The sequence below is a fragment of the Lissotriton helveticus genome, chromosome 4_1 (assembly GCF_964261635.1).
Source record: "Lissotriton helveticus chromosome 4_1, aLisHel1.1, whole genome shotgun sequence".
Taxonomy (NCBI): Eukaryota; Metazoa; Chordata; class Amphibia; order Caudata; family Salamandridae; genus Lissotriton; species Lissotriton helveticus.
In genome coordinates this window covers 1738145991-1738161908 of record NC_136063.1, presented here as the reverse complement: position 1 = coordinate 1738161908, position 15918 = coordinate 1738145991, and the positions used below count along the sequence as shown (strand labels likewise).

Genomic DNA, 15918 nt, shown 5'->3' with positions numbered 1-15918 from the left:
GCAAAGTGCTCGGCCGCCGCCCCCCCTCCCTCCCCACTCGGGGGGTTGGAGGTGCCGTTGAGCTCTTTGCAAGGGCCGGTTTTCGGCCGGTTTTGTTGCAGGGACGATTTTACAGCTATGCTGCATAAACGGCCCTGTGACAAAAACGGTCCCTAGGGGCCCAAAACCGGCCCCCACCAGTGCGGCGCACCGGGGGATTGCCCGGTGCCCGCAACGGCCAGTCCGGCCCTGAGAGGAAGGGAGTTCCAGGTCTTTGCAGCAAGGTGGGAGAAGGATCTTCCTCCAACAAGATTCCATACTCGCAAGTACCACAGACATCAAGGAGGCAATGCACCTTCAGTTCTCCTAAGTAGCACATACCAAACTGACAAATATCTCCGCCACACCCGTACAAACACCACTAAACATTAAGACGGACATGCAAGCATCCAAATACACGAATGCACCACGCTACTGATAATCGAACTGGAAAACAGACTACAACCTGTCAGAGGATTCTTAAAAGAACAGCATAAAGCTAAGAAACGAACACTGACAGCACTGGAAGACAATACTCGTTGCCATAATTGCTGCTATTTTTATATTCCAGGTAGACAGGCTCATCGCTATAAAAAAAACAGTCAAACCTATTGTCTTTGTCAGCGTTTCTTAAACTTCACGGAGAACCTCGCACTTATGCATAGCCTGCCTACCGCACAATAAGGGATGCTGCTAACATTTTAGGTCACCCGTTCCAGCAGCAAGCTCCTCTTTGAAATAGTACTGTTTTATTTAAGAGATTGTGAGTGCTCGGCCTGTTTTTGCACATATGCTGCTTGTCCTGCCATTTCTAAATGTTCACTGCAAAGGAGCAGAGGGCTGGCGGATTATGGAGCAGACAGCTCATGAAAGCCTCTTCTCCCATAGGATTGAAGCTAAATGGTTTAAAGAGCATTATCGTACCGCCTCAAATTAACTTAGCAGAGGCAAGCCTGGTCTGTCTATCCCTGCATTGAAACCGTTGTTGTTTGTTTTTCGGATTGCGTCATCGAGTCAGTCAGAAACAGTCCGGCGGTCTGAATTCTCGGGGTCCTAAAGATCTGCCTGCAGCCGCCGGCTTTCCTGCTGGTAGCGCCCGCTGCCAGTCACTATGCTTGTTGGCGCCCCCCAGGGGCCTCCTTCTCCACGGATTCCCTCTGCATGGTGCACGTGCTTTGCAGCATAAACCCTTGCGCGACTTTATGATGAGTCAAAACTTCCACGAGACCAAACTCCATCACTCTCCAGCAGCTCCATTCATCAACAGTTATCTTGACATTTGTGTTATTGCTGTAAAATTGCTGGAGGCTAGGACCTCTGCAGCAGGTGATTTTAGTTCCATAAAATATTTGAGACCACCACCCTGCCCCACTCACCCCCCCCCTACCATTACCCCCATCAAACGAACTCTCCTACAAAAGGGTCCGCCACCATTTTGTATGCAGATTTGGACTTGGTAATGCTGGTTCCACATGTTAGACTCAATTCCTGGAGAAATGCCCCAGATAGCCAGATTTACGTTTGGAGATATACCGACTAGAATTGCTACTTCAGCAACATGGTATCCTCACGCCTAAAGCAGGTCCACTCTTAGGGCCCGTAGTATCTACTGTGGAGACAGGAGTGGACAGCCTAGAGGAGGCAAGGGCAGGACTTTAATCGGGATGAAAAAACTGGGGGGGGGTCTATCGAAGGGGCGTGGTCAATGTAAACAAGGGCATGGCTTAAAAACACATTAGCTAAAAATCTGTGTTCAGCATAGTCTGCCTCCCTGAATGAATGAATGAATGAATGAATGAATGAATGCTCATTTATACAGCGCGTGGTTACCCGGAGGCATCCCAGCGCTGCAGTGTACCAATTCAACACCCGAGAGATTACAGAAATAGGAAGGTTTTTAGCATCTTTCTAAACCTAAGGTGGTTCTCTTCCATCCGAATAGGGTCCGGCAGGTTGTTCCAGAGTTTAGCTGATTGGACAGAAAAACGTCTGCCACCCATGCGGATTATTCGCGGGACTGCCAGGGAGTTCTTACTACTGGATCTAAGGGTCCTATTGGTTTGGTAAGGGCAAAACAGAGATTGAGTTAGACCAGGCCCTGTCTTGGTCAAGGCTTTATGGACAATAGTCATAGCCTTAAAATCGACCCTTTGTTGTATTGGCAGCCAATGGAGTTGCCTGAGTGCTGGTTTGGCAGAAGTTCTACGCGGTATCTTTAAAAGCATCCGAGCTGCGCAATTCTGTACCGTCTGTAGGACCCTGAGTGTCCCTAGTGGTGCTCCTAAATATATTGCGCTGGCATAGTCCAGGCCTGTTAAGATCAGGGCCTGGCCTAATATCCGCCTTGCTTCTAACGGAAGCAGTTCAATGATTTTTCTAAGGGACCTCATCAGGGCATAGCAGGTCGCTGCAACCTTCTGAGCTTGCACCAAAAAGTTAAGTGCTGGGTCTAGCCAAACCCCTAGACTTTTGATTTTCTTTGTGGGGGAAGGGGGGTGACCCAGAGTGGTAGGCCACCATCCGTCAACCGTGGAGGGAGCATCATGTCCCAACATGTTCATGATCATGTTCCATTAAGTTTCAAGAAGGATGCATCCATCCACTCACGAACCTTGCTAAGACAGGAGGAAAGTTTATCATAGGATGACATCTGGCCAGAAAGGGTGATGATAAGCTGCGTATCATCTGCATACGTCACTAGTTGCACTCCCCAAGGTAACACCACCTCAGCCAAAGGCCTCATATAGATATTAAATAAGGTTGGGCTGAGGGATGACCCCTGGGGAACGCCACAGCGAAGATGCGCAGGTGGAGAAGAGATGTCATCCTCAAATACAGAGAAGGTCCGGTCTGAGAGGAAGGATTGCAGCCATTTCAGCGCGGTTCCAGTGACACCCACATCACCAATCCCTGACTTGTATTTTGCTTTTTCTGCCATTGCATCCAGATATACCTACAAGAAGTCAGGACTATTAGCTTTGTCAATGGTTGTTAGTTGCATAGGATAAATATGCCGCAACTATGGCTTGTATTGTATATTGAAAAAGCTTCCACTTAAAGCCCTGGTGACACCACGACAATGCTGCTGCTCCTGAGTTTAAAAAAGAAAAGGGAAATCGTTTAAAAAGAAAAGGGAAATCCAGAGGGAAAATGACTCCTTAAAGAATTTCCCTTCTCCCTACAACTCTCCCCTGGCATGACGAAATGCCGTAACTTCTCCTCTAGTGAGAAGGGAGCCCTGTGAGCACCGCACATCGATGTGCCTGCTGTCACTGTAGTCCGAAAAAAAAAAACGGACCGCCTGTGCCAGGGTACAAAACAGAGCCCGATAGAGAGCCGTTTCGAGGCCCCCTTAAAAAACTGTCGGTGCTCAGACCCGGTGAGACCCGGCCAACTTAAAGCCCTGGGCAAGGGGTATATCTACACCACCACTTCATATGTTGTCCGGCTTGTTTTTCTGCAATGCTTTCCTCATTAATACCCATCTAATTTTTCAGCATCAATACATGCAGTCGTATCTTGAATACATACAGTTCTACAGCAGTAATGGTCTTATCTGCATTTAAAGTACAGAAGAGCCACCTGCTGCAGACTCCTGGGTACTGCAGCCTTTATCACGATAGTAGTTCAATCTTTCTCTGTTCGACGTGACAGAAACACGTCAACGAATAACGAAGAAGCAGCAAAAAATACACCTTAAGCGAAGGGTGTTGCTTGCTAACCCTCAGCACATCTGACAATTGGCTCCGCGGTAGTAAGGGACAGATGGGAGACTCCCTTTTAGACATAGCCCCCTAGGTATATTATATACACGGCCCTCCTGCCCAAATGCCACGAGTGCCCCCCATGCAGCCTAAAAAGTTCAAAAAATAAATGTATACCGCCTCTTTTCTTGTGGAGGAACGTCTCGGACAGAGACTCCGCCGGATGGAGTGAGCAAAGATGCCGCCCGGGTGCGGAATGCCGGGTCAGGCACCTCACATACTTGGCCCAGGGCCCCGGACTCTCGGTATAAATAGTACATATCTTATTTCTAAACGAGTTTCTGCCTGAACAAACAGTCCAATCTATGTCTAGAGTCCTTCCAAAGTTCAGCGCCCTCTATGGGTATGGTATGGAGTTTTAAACAGACCGCAGCAAAAACATCAAAACATAGACAGGGTAAATATCTGTCAGTGAATATAGGTTTACTATACGTAAGAAATATGTACTTAACCAAGATGTACCTTGAAGGTACGAAGACGTGGAGTTCAGAATAGTACATTTATACTTACTTGTATATACCTAGCTTATCAATATTTTAGTTGTCGATATGTTTTTTCGCTATGGTGTTCTTGTAGCTCGATATTTCTGTAGCCAATATTCTGACATGCACCCCCGGTAAAGCCTCATGCAACAGAATTTGTCAGCCATGTAAACATGCAAATTGGCCCACAGACTGCAAACACAACTGCCCTCGCCCAATGAGCACACACAGCCCTTTACAGGGAGCAGATGCTTTTCATGCAGTAGATACATCTATTACTCCCCAGACCAGTGTCTCTGAAATTCCGTCTACACTGGCACTGCTGGAAGGATATCATTCATTTCAGCTGATAATAAGCACATTTTGTCGCCAAAGAATTGATTATTCATAGAATATAAGTCTATACAAAGTAGATCTGGAAGAGAATGTACTGGATCAATGCACAAAACCCATTAGATTCTTGTTTTATTTGGTTGACCAGTTAAATGGATATGCGGCTTGCCTGCCAGTTAGAGCTGAAGGTCTTGGAATTGGATAACCAGGGGCTCAATTCCCAGCATCGTTTTAACACCCTGTGATTCTGGGCAAACCTCATAATCTCCCTGTGCCTAAAAAAGAAGAATAAAACGGTGTAACAGCTGGTGCTCTTGTAAAGTTCTCTATTTCCTTAGGGACAGTTTTGAGCTGTAAAAACATTGAAAGATGGACTTTAGTTCAACAATCAATGCCCGTTGTGTTTTACACGCATCAGATATAGAGGTATGAGCTTCATTATACAGTGGTGGTCGTTTTTTAGGGCGAGCTATTATATCCCGCAGGGAATAATAGCGAGTATATAGTAGGCGAAACAAACTCTTGAACAAGCGAGGATTCTCCCCAATGCATGTGAGGTACTCAAGCGCGACGCTTCCCCAGCGTGCGCTTGGCGCACACCCCATATGATCGTTCCCTCCCACTTGCTCGCACATCAAAGGCTGCTGCTCCCCCCTTGCATCACAAAAGTGACGCAACGGTGGCGTAAATGAGACGCAAGGGGCTTGTAAATCTGCCCGAAATCTTTTTTAAATGCTGCAAACTTTTATCCCCCTCCTTTGATGTGAAACTAATTTCTGAACGTGGTCGCCTATCGCCACCTGCAAGCCAAAACTATGATTTGTGTGCTGTAATCATCTGAAATCGCCACAAGAAAGATCTGAATGGCGTCTGTTGATAGGGTTAAGTTTTTCTTTCTCAATATGAAAGTATGGGGTGAATTTGTAAATGATCTTTTTCATTTTAAGGCTATATAATGCAATTGCAATAATTACTCTAATTTCCAAACATATTTGATGTACTACGACTCTTGAAATAAGATGCTGCAACCTAGGGTAGCTGTTAACCAAATGGAGACTAATATTTCAAGCGATTTGAGGATTTTGTCTGTTCACATCAGCTGGTCACTTAGCGCAACTTAGTCCAGTCCAGGAGCAGAAGAGCACCATTTCCAACATTTACGGTACTATCACAGGCGAACCACAGATGAGTATAAAAAGTTTATCCCTTGGCTTTGGTTGCTGGGAGGTTTCTCGTGGTGGGGTTGTTGGTGCACTTGGTTGTTTGGACAGCAATTACTGATTGCACATTCCTTGTCTGTCTGAAAAGAATTCCACAGCTGAGCGCGAGCACACAATCCTCTGCCCACCATCCCCCACACAAGGGCCGGATAGAAAGCACACAACGGCGCATTTGTCGTGGCATCTCCCTAGGCTTTAAACGAGAGGGCACTGTTATTTTAGCACGAAAGAATCTCGGTGCACTTAAAAATAAGGCGGGAACTGGGTGCGTTCTAATATTGTACCACTTCAAACATGGACCAATCACGTGTCCTCTTGCTGCAAATAACAGTACACACGTCTATCAAAAGAGCATGGGGCGTCAATGCTTTATGAAATAATACACAACCGCTATATTTATCTGGAGCCTGACATCTTACTTTACAGGTTGGAGCTTAACTAATGGTCCCGATTATTTAAGTTTTTTTTGTGACTAAGTGCGACTTTGTATAGGATTTCCAGGAAAAAGTGGTCCCTACTTCTGGGTTTAAAACAAAAAAGCTGTGGAAATCTGGCCCAAAGTCTGTACTTTCACTGTTCACTAGGAGTGTGTATTTTCCCATATACATCAGTTAGCTTTGAGGACGAAGGTCGGTTTTCTGAGCAGGGCATTAAACTACTTAAGATATGTGAAAGATTGATGTCAGAATGGTACATTTTCATTGGTTGATTCCAGCGGTCCACATCCTTCCATATGATAGAGTAGGTATTGTTTAGATTGCTTAATAAAGTACGTCAGAATATGTATGTTGATTCATTGTCCGACTTCAGCATGCACCTTCTCACAACCCCTTCGAGCACTTTTATCTTAACATTTGTGTTTCTTTCTCTTATGATGTCTGCCCTGCCACCATTTACTTCGTACCCTCACACACCCTCACCCTCACTCCTCCTCACCCCTACACACCCTCACACCTCCTCACCCTCACACACCCTCACACCCTCTCACCCTCTCACCCCCTCACACACCCTCACTCACCCTCACTCACCTTCACCGATCACACCCCCTCACACCCTCACCCTCACACACCCTCACTCATCCTCACACCCTCACCTCACACACCATCACTCACCATCACACCCCCTCACCATTACACCCTCATACCCCTCACCCTAACACCCTCACCCACCCTCATCCTCACACACCCTCACACCCTCTCACCCTCACACACCCTCACTCACCCTCACACCCTCTCCCACCCTCCCTCACCCCCACCCCTCCTCACCATCACACACCCTCACATCCTCACACCCTCGCCCACCCTCACACCCTCACCCACCCTCACACACCCTCACTCACCTTCACACCCTCACACCCCCTCACCCTCACACCCACACACCCTCATCCTCACACACCCTCACTCACCCTCACACCCTCACCCCCTCACCCTCACAACCCTCACACCCTCACCCACACTCACCCTCACACCCTCACCCTCACTCACCCTCACACACCATCACAAACCCTCACACCCCCTCACACACCCTCTCACCCTCACAAACCCTCACACACCCTCACTCACCCTCACACCCTCACGCACCCTCACTCACCCTCACACCCTCACTCACACCCTTACACACCCTCGCACCCACACACCCTCACTCAACCTCACACCCTCACCCCCTCACCCTCACACACCCTCACCCACCCTCACACACCCTCACTCACCTTCACACCCTCACACCCCCTCACCCTCACACCCACACCCCCTCATCCTCACACACCCTCACTCACCCTCACACCCTCACCCCCTCACCCTCACAACCCTCACACCCTCACCCACACTCACCCTCACACCACCACCCTCACTCACCCTCACACACCATCACAAACCCTCACACCCCCTCACACACCCTCTCACCCTCACAAACCCTCACACACCCTCACTCACCCTCACACCCTCACACACCCTCACTCACCCTCACACCCTCACCCTCACTCACACCCTTACACACCCTCACACCCTCTCACCCTCTCACCCCCTCACACACCCTCACTCACCCTCACTCACCTTCACCCCTCACACCCCCTCACACCCTCACCCTCACACACCCTCACTCATCCTCACACCCTCACCCTCACACACCATCACTCACCATCACACCCCCTCACCTTTACACCCTCATACCCCTCACCCTCACACCCTCACCCACCCTCATCCTCACACACCCTCACACCCTCTAACCCTCACACACCCTCACTCACCCTCACACCCTCTCCCACCCTCCCTCACCCTCACCCCTCCTCACCATCACACACCCTCACATCCTCACACCCTCACCCACCCTCACACCCTCACCCACCCTCACACACCCTCACTCACCTTCACACCCTCACACCCCCTCACCCTCACACCCACACACCCTCATCCTCACACACCCTCACTCACCCTCACACCCTCACCCCCTCACCCTCACAACCCTCACACCCTCACCCACACTCACCCTCACACCCTCACCCTCACTCACCCTCACACACCATCACAAACCCTCACACCCCCTCACACACCCTCTCACCCTCACAAACCCTCACACACCCTCACTCACCCTCACACCCTCACGCACCCTCACTCACCCTCACACCCTCACCCTCACTCACACCCTTACACACCCTCGCACCCACACACCCTCACTCAACCTCACACCCTCACCCCCTCACCCTCACACACCATCACTCACCATCACACCCTCACCCTCACACCCTCATCCTCACACACCTTCACTCACCCTCACCCCCTCACCCTCACAACCCTCACACCCTCACCCTCACTCACCCTCCCAACTCCACCCTCCCATTCCACTCTCCAACTCCACCCTCCAACTCCACCTCCACCCTCCAATTCCACCTCCACCCTCCAACTCCATCCTCGCACCCACACACCCTCACTCAACCTCACCCCCTCACCCCCTCACCCTCACACACCATCACTCACCATCACACCCTCACCCTCACACCCTCATCCTCACACACCTTCACTCACCCTCACACCCTCACCCCCTCACCCTCACAACCCTCACACCCTCACCCTCACCCTCACTCACCCTCCCAACTCCACCTTCCCAATTCCACTCTCCAACTCCACCTCCACCCTCCAATTCCACCTCCACCCTCCAACTCCACCCTCCAACTCCAACTCCACCCTCCAACTCCACCCTCCAACTCCACCTCCACCCCCCAACTCCACCTCCACCTCCAACTCCACCCTCCAACTCCACCCTCCAACTCCAACTCCACCCTCCAACTCCACCCTCCAACTCCACCCTCCAACTCCACCTCCACCGTCCAACTCCACATCCACCCTCCAACTCCAACTCCACCCTCCAACTCGACCCTCCAACTCCACCCTCCAACTCCAACTTCACCCTCCAACTCCAACTCCACCCTCCAACTTCCAACTCCACCTCCACCTCCAACTCCACCCTCCAACTTCAACTCCACCCTCCAACTCCACCCTCCAACTCCACCTCCAACACCACCCTCCAACTTCACCCTCCAACTCCACCCTCCAACTCCAACTCCACCCTCCAACTTCCAACTCCACCTCCACCTCCAACTCCACCCTCCAACTCCAACTCCACCCTCCAACTCGACCCTCCAACTCCACCCTCCAACTCCAACTCCACCCTCCAACTCCAACTCCACCCTCCAACTTCCAACTTCACCTCCACCTCCAACTCCACCCTCCAACTTCAACTCCACCCTCCAACTCCACCCTCCAACTCCACCCTCCAACACCACCCTCCAACTTCACCCTCCAACTCCACCCTCCAACTCCAACTCCACCCTCCAACTTCCAACTCCACCTCCACCTCCAACTCCACCCTCCAACTCCAACTCCACCCTCCAACTCCACCCTCCAACTCCACCCTCCAACTCCAACTCCACCCTCTAACTCCACCCTCCAACTCCAACTCAACACTCCACCTCCACCCTCCAACTCCACCTCCACCTCCAACTCCACCCTCCAACTCCACCCTCCACCCTCCAACTCCACCCTCCAACTCCAACTGCACTCTCCAACTCCACCCTCCAACTCCACCCTCCAACTTCAACTCCACCCTCCAACTCCCCCTCCACCCTCCAACTCCCCCTCCACCCTCCAACTCCAACTCCACCCTCCAACTCCACCCTCCAACTCCACCTCCACCCTCCAACTCCACCCTCCAACTCCACCCTCAATCACTCAGGGACACTATCACATCACTCTGGGACACCACCACAGCACTCGGGGACACCACCACATCACTCGGGGACACCACCACATCACTCGGGGACAACACCACATCACTCAGAAACACCACCACATCACTCGGGGACACCACCACATCACTCTGGAACACCACCACATCACTCTGGGACACCACCACATCACTCGGGGACACCACCACATCACTCGGGGACACCACCACATCACTCTGGGACACCACCACATCACTCGGGGACACCACCACATCACTCTGGGACACCACCACAACACTCGGGGACACCACCACATCACACAGCCCAACCACATCATCACTCAGCACCACAACAGCACTGTCCTTGCTTGCTACCAACAAGCATTGCCATAGCCAATAGGACTCGCATTAGGAACGCTCTTGGCTTTGTGAATAACGATGCTATTAATTTATATATTTTCAAAGCCAACACATATTAAAAAAATGTGTCATTTACAATACCAATAGCTCACACTTTCCTAATGCGAGACCTATTGCATTGCAAATGCTTGTTATAAGTTCTTTACTATGTATTGCGGTTTATGACAATTTTTAACAAAGCAATTTCCAGGATGACAACTTTTTCTCTTAAACAAGACTCAAAACATAATTGTAAGAGTGCAAATAAATGATACATATCTGTAATCAAATTTACTTAGTTGCATATTTTTCAGCCTGCCTTTCATTTCTTTTAATTGCCCATACAATTATGCGTTATGGCATTCCCTAGCATCTCTTTGACATTTCTAAATATAGAACAACTGTTAATCTGGCTGGCGTGTTGTGGAATTACTCTTAATTTACAAACAATCATCAACAACCAATAATGAGTCAAGGTTACAAATGGCCAATATACAGGGAATGGGAGCGGCAGGAGGGCCTTTTAACCTGAGTTCAGTACACTGACTATGTTCTGTTGGTAAGGGTAAACTGAACGATTAGCATTAGCGGTTAAGACTTTTAAAATTTCATTCACCTATTACTAGGGGTATGAACTAATAAAGTATCATCACAACAGTGTCCGACTTATGAAAACGGATGACGTGGGATTTAAAATGTTGACAAAAAAGGCTTATTAAAATAAAAAGTGTCCAAGTATTGAAGTAGAAGCGACACAAAAGTGCCATGGATTCTAATGAAAACGAGAACAAGCATTGGCAAAGCGAAGTGGTCTGATTTGTATTTACAAACCACGGCTATTGGATTGGCCTGTGTTTGTGTACTGGAGGAAGCTTTCAGGTGGACTGAGCAGCAGCAGCTCCTAGCAGCAGGGCAGAAGAGTGCAGGGCATGCTCACTGTGAGAGGGGGAACATCCTTTACAACGCAACTTTTTCAACGCAGTACCTTTACCACGCAGGTATTACAACGCAAGTCGTTACAACGACTTGCGCTGGGGGCGCTGTAGGATAGGGAATAGTTTAATTTACTATCCAAAACCTTCCCTACAATCCACGGGGACTGGAGTTGGAATAGTAAATTAAACGATTCCACTATCCAGTTCCCCCCAACGCAAGTCATTGTAACAACTTGCGTTGTAAAACCTGCGTGGAAAAAGGCATGCTTTGTGATAGCATGCGTTGTAACAACATACATCCCTGTGAGAGCAGTGTCCCAGCTGCAGGTGGTAAGAGTTGTAAGTTGCACTCACTGTGTTAGAAGCATCCTGGCAGCTGGGGAGAAGAGCCAGTGTCCCAGCGGCAGTGCAAGGATCCGCCAGGCAGGGGTTAAAGCAGATCGGCCAGGCACACAAGGAGCAGTGAGTTGGCCGCACGGGAAAGGAGAGGTAAAATATTTAATATCTGACAAGTCACTACTTTTCTGAAAAACATATTGATTGTGAGACGATAGCCCGTAATTTTCAGATCTGAAATTGTCTTTCATGCATCGCAAAGGAGGGGAAGCATGCAACCAAACAGCCAATTGAAATATGGCAAATCCAAGATGTGGTTGACAATGTTTCACGCCAACAGCAGAAGCGTCTTGACCAATGAAGCAAATGAGTGAAAGAGGCCGGCCCAAAGTCCAGTACATGTGTATATTATGTGCTTCTTGAAAAACCAAAGGCATTGATATATGCCAGACCTAAATATGGGCCTTTAGGCCTTGGTTGGGTAGTAAGAGGCACTCGTAATTTCGATGAACTGTACCCCCTCATAGCCCTAGGCCCTGGCCCTGAAGCCAATGCAGCTGCAAAACTGGTGCTATCTAATGCCCCAGCTAGTACCAAAGTGACACAGCTTTAGGGTGTGAGCAAACTATCTTCCTGTATCGCAACTGCTCCAGGATTCTAGCGGTTATTCTTACCCTCGATACACAAACATGTGCTTTATAAAACAAAAAGAGCCCGCGAACAAACACCTCATCAGAGGTGCTTGGTCATACGCATGTATTGCATGGAACCCATTCTTTTTACTTATCTGCATCTTCTTACTTTTGTCCCTTTGCAGCTTGCTCTTGTGAGACAACCTCTACAGTAGACCCCCTGAAGACGGAGCTCCGAGTGGACAGATTTGATGTCACGCTGGTCGACCTGGCTGGGGGGCAACGTTTTAGAGGGACGTGGCGTAACTTCTATACCGAGGCTCATGGCATTATTTATGTGGTTGATTCCAGTGACTTGGAGAGGGTTGAAGAAGCCAAATGGATACTGGCCAGTGTCCTCTGCCATCCCAAGATATCTGGGAAGCCACTACTTTTGTAAGGATCAATCTGCTATTGAATTTCTATATCCCTCTATGTTCATGTGATCTGGCTGTGGTAGGGTTTTAATGTGCTTTGGAGTGCACATGTTTGGGACAATATGAGTTCTATCTAAGTTAACATGAAAGAGAAAATAAAAGCCTGTAGAACACATTACTTACCTTCAGTAACACCTTATCTGGTAGAGATGCTACGTTAGCCGCCGACTCCTTACCTTAGAACTATCCCCAGGCAATAGACTGGATCCGGAACCTTTTCGTGAGCAGTACCCCTGCGTGACAGTATGTGATGTTGTTCGTCTCTGCATGGTAGCATTGGTGGGGATCATGCTGGAAGTGACATGTGCTGTGCCTAGAGAGGCAACAACCTAGTGCGCTGACCTCAGTTTCTTTTCGTGACTTTCCATGCCAGGAGCACAGAACCATGAAAAACCCCTACCACTGGTGTGGAAAACTAGGGGACAGAAAGGGGAACAGCTTTGACCCAAGAAATCTGTTCGCAGAGTGGGGAAGATGGATGGCTCAGTAAGGAATCTGCAGCGAGATAGAGCTTCTACCAGATAAGGTGTTACAGAAGGTAAGTAACTTGTTCATCTGATAGAGACTTCTAGTCGCAGATTCCTTACCTTAGAATAGGTACCCAAGTAATACCTTCCAGGAGTTGGGTCTGCAAACCTAATTTAAAGCAGAAAGTCATGTAGGACCAAACGACCAAATTGTCCATCCAGAAAGATGTGACTGTCCTGGCAGTAGTGCTTGGTGAATGTGAGCAGCGAGGCCTACATTGCTGCCTGGCAGATGTCCAGGACAAGAACTCCATGTGCCAATGCAGCGGTCGCAGCCTTTGCTCTGGTAGAATGAGCAGCAAAACCCTCTGGGTGTTGCTTCTTGGCTAATGTGCAGCAGATTTTAATGCGGAGGATGATCCATCTGGAGATAGTCTGTTTCTGCACTGCCTTCCCTTCCTTGGCCCTGAAATACCCCACGAAGAGTTGATCATCCACCCAGAATGGTTGTGGGCGGTCACGGTAGAACTACAACCTTCTTTTGTGGTCCAGCCAGGGGAGTCTCTCCTCTTCCTTAGAGAGATGAGACAGAACGCAAAAGGTAGGCAAAGTGATGGACTGGTTTACTTGGAATGGGGTGACTACCTTCGGCAAGAAGGATGTTCGAGTCCAAAGGGCCAGTTTTTGGCTGAAAAAGAAGATTTAGGGAGGGTGGGAAGACAAAACCTTTAGCTGACTGTTTCTCAAGGCAGAAGTAATTGCCACCAGAAATGCTGGTTTGGTGGTGAGGAGCCTAAGAGGACAAGAATGAAGCAACTCAAAGAACATTGAGAAAGTAAGAACCAAAGTAAGGTCCCATTGAAGCATAATAAAGGGAGATGAGGGAAACATGCTTTAAACCTTTAAGGAACCCATTTACAATAGGAGACTTGAAGAGAGAGGGCTGATCTGGCAGCTGCAGAAAGGAGGAGATCACAGTTAAATAACCCTGCTAGGTGCCCAATGCAGAGCCCCGCTAATAATAAAGGGGTTTATAAAGCGCATGGTTACGCCAAACCAGCGGGTCCCCGCGCTGGGGTGAGAGAAATGGCAGCGCCTCAGACCATGCCCAGAACAGCCCACCTACTCAACATGAGAACAGATGAGTTTTCAGAGCCTTCCTAAACTTTAATTCAGAAGTCTCCATCAGGAGGCTCATAGGGAGTTTAGTCCAGCTCTGAGCCGCCAAGAGCCGGAAGGACCTGCCTCCCAATCTGGCCTTCTTCACCTTCGGCACTATCAACAGGCCAGTCCCACTCGATCTGAGGGACCTTACGGGCACATAGCCGGTGACAAGATCCCTCAAATAAGAAGGACCCGTGTCCTGGATGATGCGATGGCATATGCACAGTGCCTTAAATATCACTCTTTTCCTTACTGGTAGCCAGTGCAAGGTATCCACGGCTCTTTTGGAGGCAGCCCTTCTAGGCTGCATAAGTACCAGCCGTTCGGCGGCAGTCTGCACAACCTTCAATCTTCCAAGGCATTTAGCAGTGGCGCCAAGATAGAGTATGTTACCATAGTCTAGGCGAGATGTAATGAGGGCATGCACCAGCGTCTTCCTACCCTCTATAAGAAGGAGATCCATTGTTTTCCGCAAGCTTTTAAGGACTCCAAAACACTTCCCCACCACACATCTGGTGTCAACTTCAAATGAGAGACTGGAGTCCAACCATACGCCAAGGTTTTTCACCAGGGTGCAAGGTGTAGTAGTGGGGCCTAGACTCGGAGGCCAACAAGCGGACGTCCAGTCTGAAGAAGTACCCCCTACCACAAGCACCTCTGTCTAGTTACCATTAAGTTTCAGGCAGTTCTTGGCCATCCAGGAGGCAAGCTCCTGCATGCATGCCCTGAATTTAGAGGCTGCCACATCCGGTGCCTGTGATAGGGAGATCACCAGCTGGGTATTGTCGGCATATGAGATGACCCTAATTCCAAAACCCTCCGCTATCTCCCCTAGAGGTGTTACGTATAGGTTAAACAGGGTAGGACTCAGGGCCGAGTCCTGAGGCACACCCTGTTCCAGTTTGATGTCCTTGGAATAGTGCGCACCCTGTCTAACCTGAAAGCTATGCTCCGCCAGGAAGAATTTCAACCATTTTAGGGCCGGACCTGAGACACCGCCCTTATTCAGACACTGCAGCAAGGTGTAATGAGCCACAGTGTCAAAGGCAGCACTCATGTCCAGCAGAATCACGGCCATAGTGTACCCAGCATCTGCCCCCTGTCTGATGACTTCCGTGGCAAGGAGTAGTGCAGACTCTGTAGAATGTAACGGCCGGAAGCCCGATTGAGACGGGTGCAGGAGGCTAGATTCCTCGACATGAGTCATAAGCTGTTGGTTTACTACCTTCTCTGCCACCTTAGCCAGGTAAGGCAGAAGCGAGATAGGTCGCAAACTATCCAGTTTATCAGGGCTGATGTTCGGCTTCTCCTGGAGTGGGAGAACAATGGCTTTTTTCCATCTCCCTGGCACCGTGTGTGATCTGAATGAGACCTCCAGAACATGCCTAATATAGGGCTCAAGAATATCCATACTCTCACCCAACAACTTGGGTGAGGCGGGGTCCCTGGGTGAGCCAGACTTAATGCTTAGACA

The 15918-nt window shown here is 49.4% G+C and overlaps 1 protein-coding gene across 2 annotated transcripts in view; it reads left to right on the top strand.

Annotated features, from left to right (window-relative positions):
• Positions 1-15918, top strand: part of ARL13A (ARF like GTPase 13A) — a 120791-nt gene that overhangs the window by 23952 nt on the left and 80921 nt on the right. For both annotated transcript variants that reach the window (XM_078685907.1, XM_078685906.1), the window contains exon 3: positions 12523-12772. In XM_078685907.1, coding sequence (XP_078542033.1) covers positions 12523-12772 — 250 coding nt within the window. The remainder of the gene's footprint in view (positions 1-12522; positions 12773-15918) is intronic.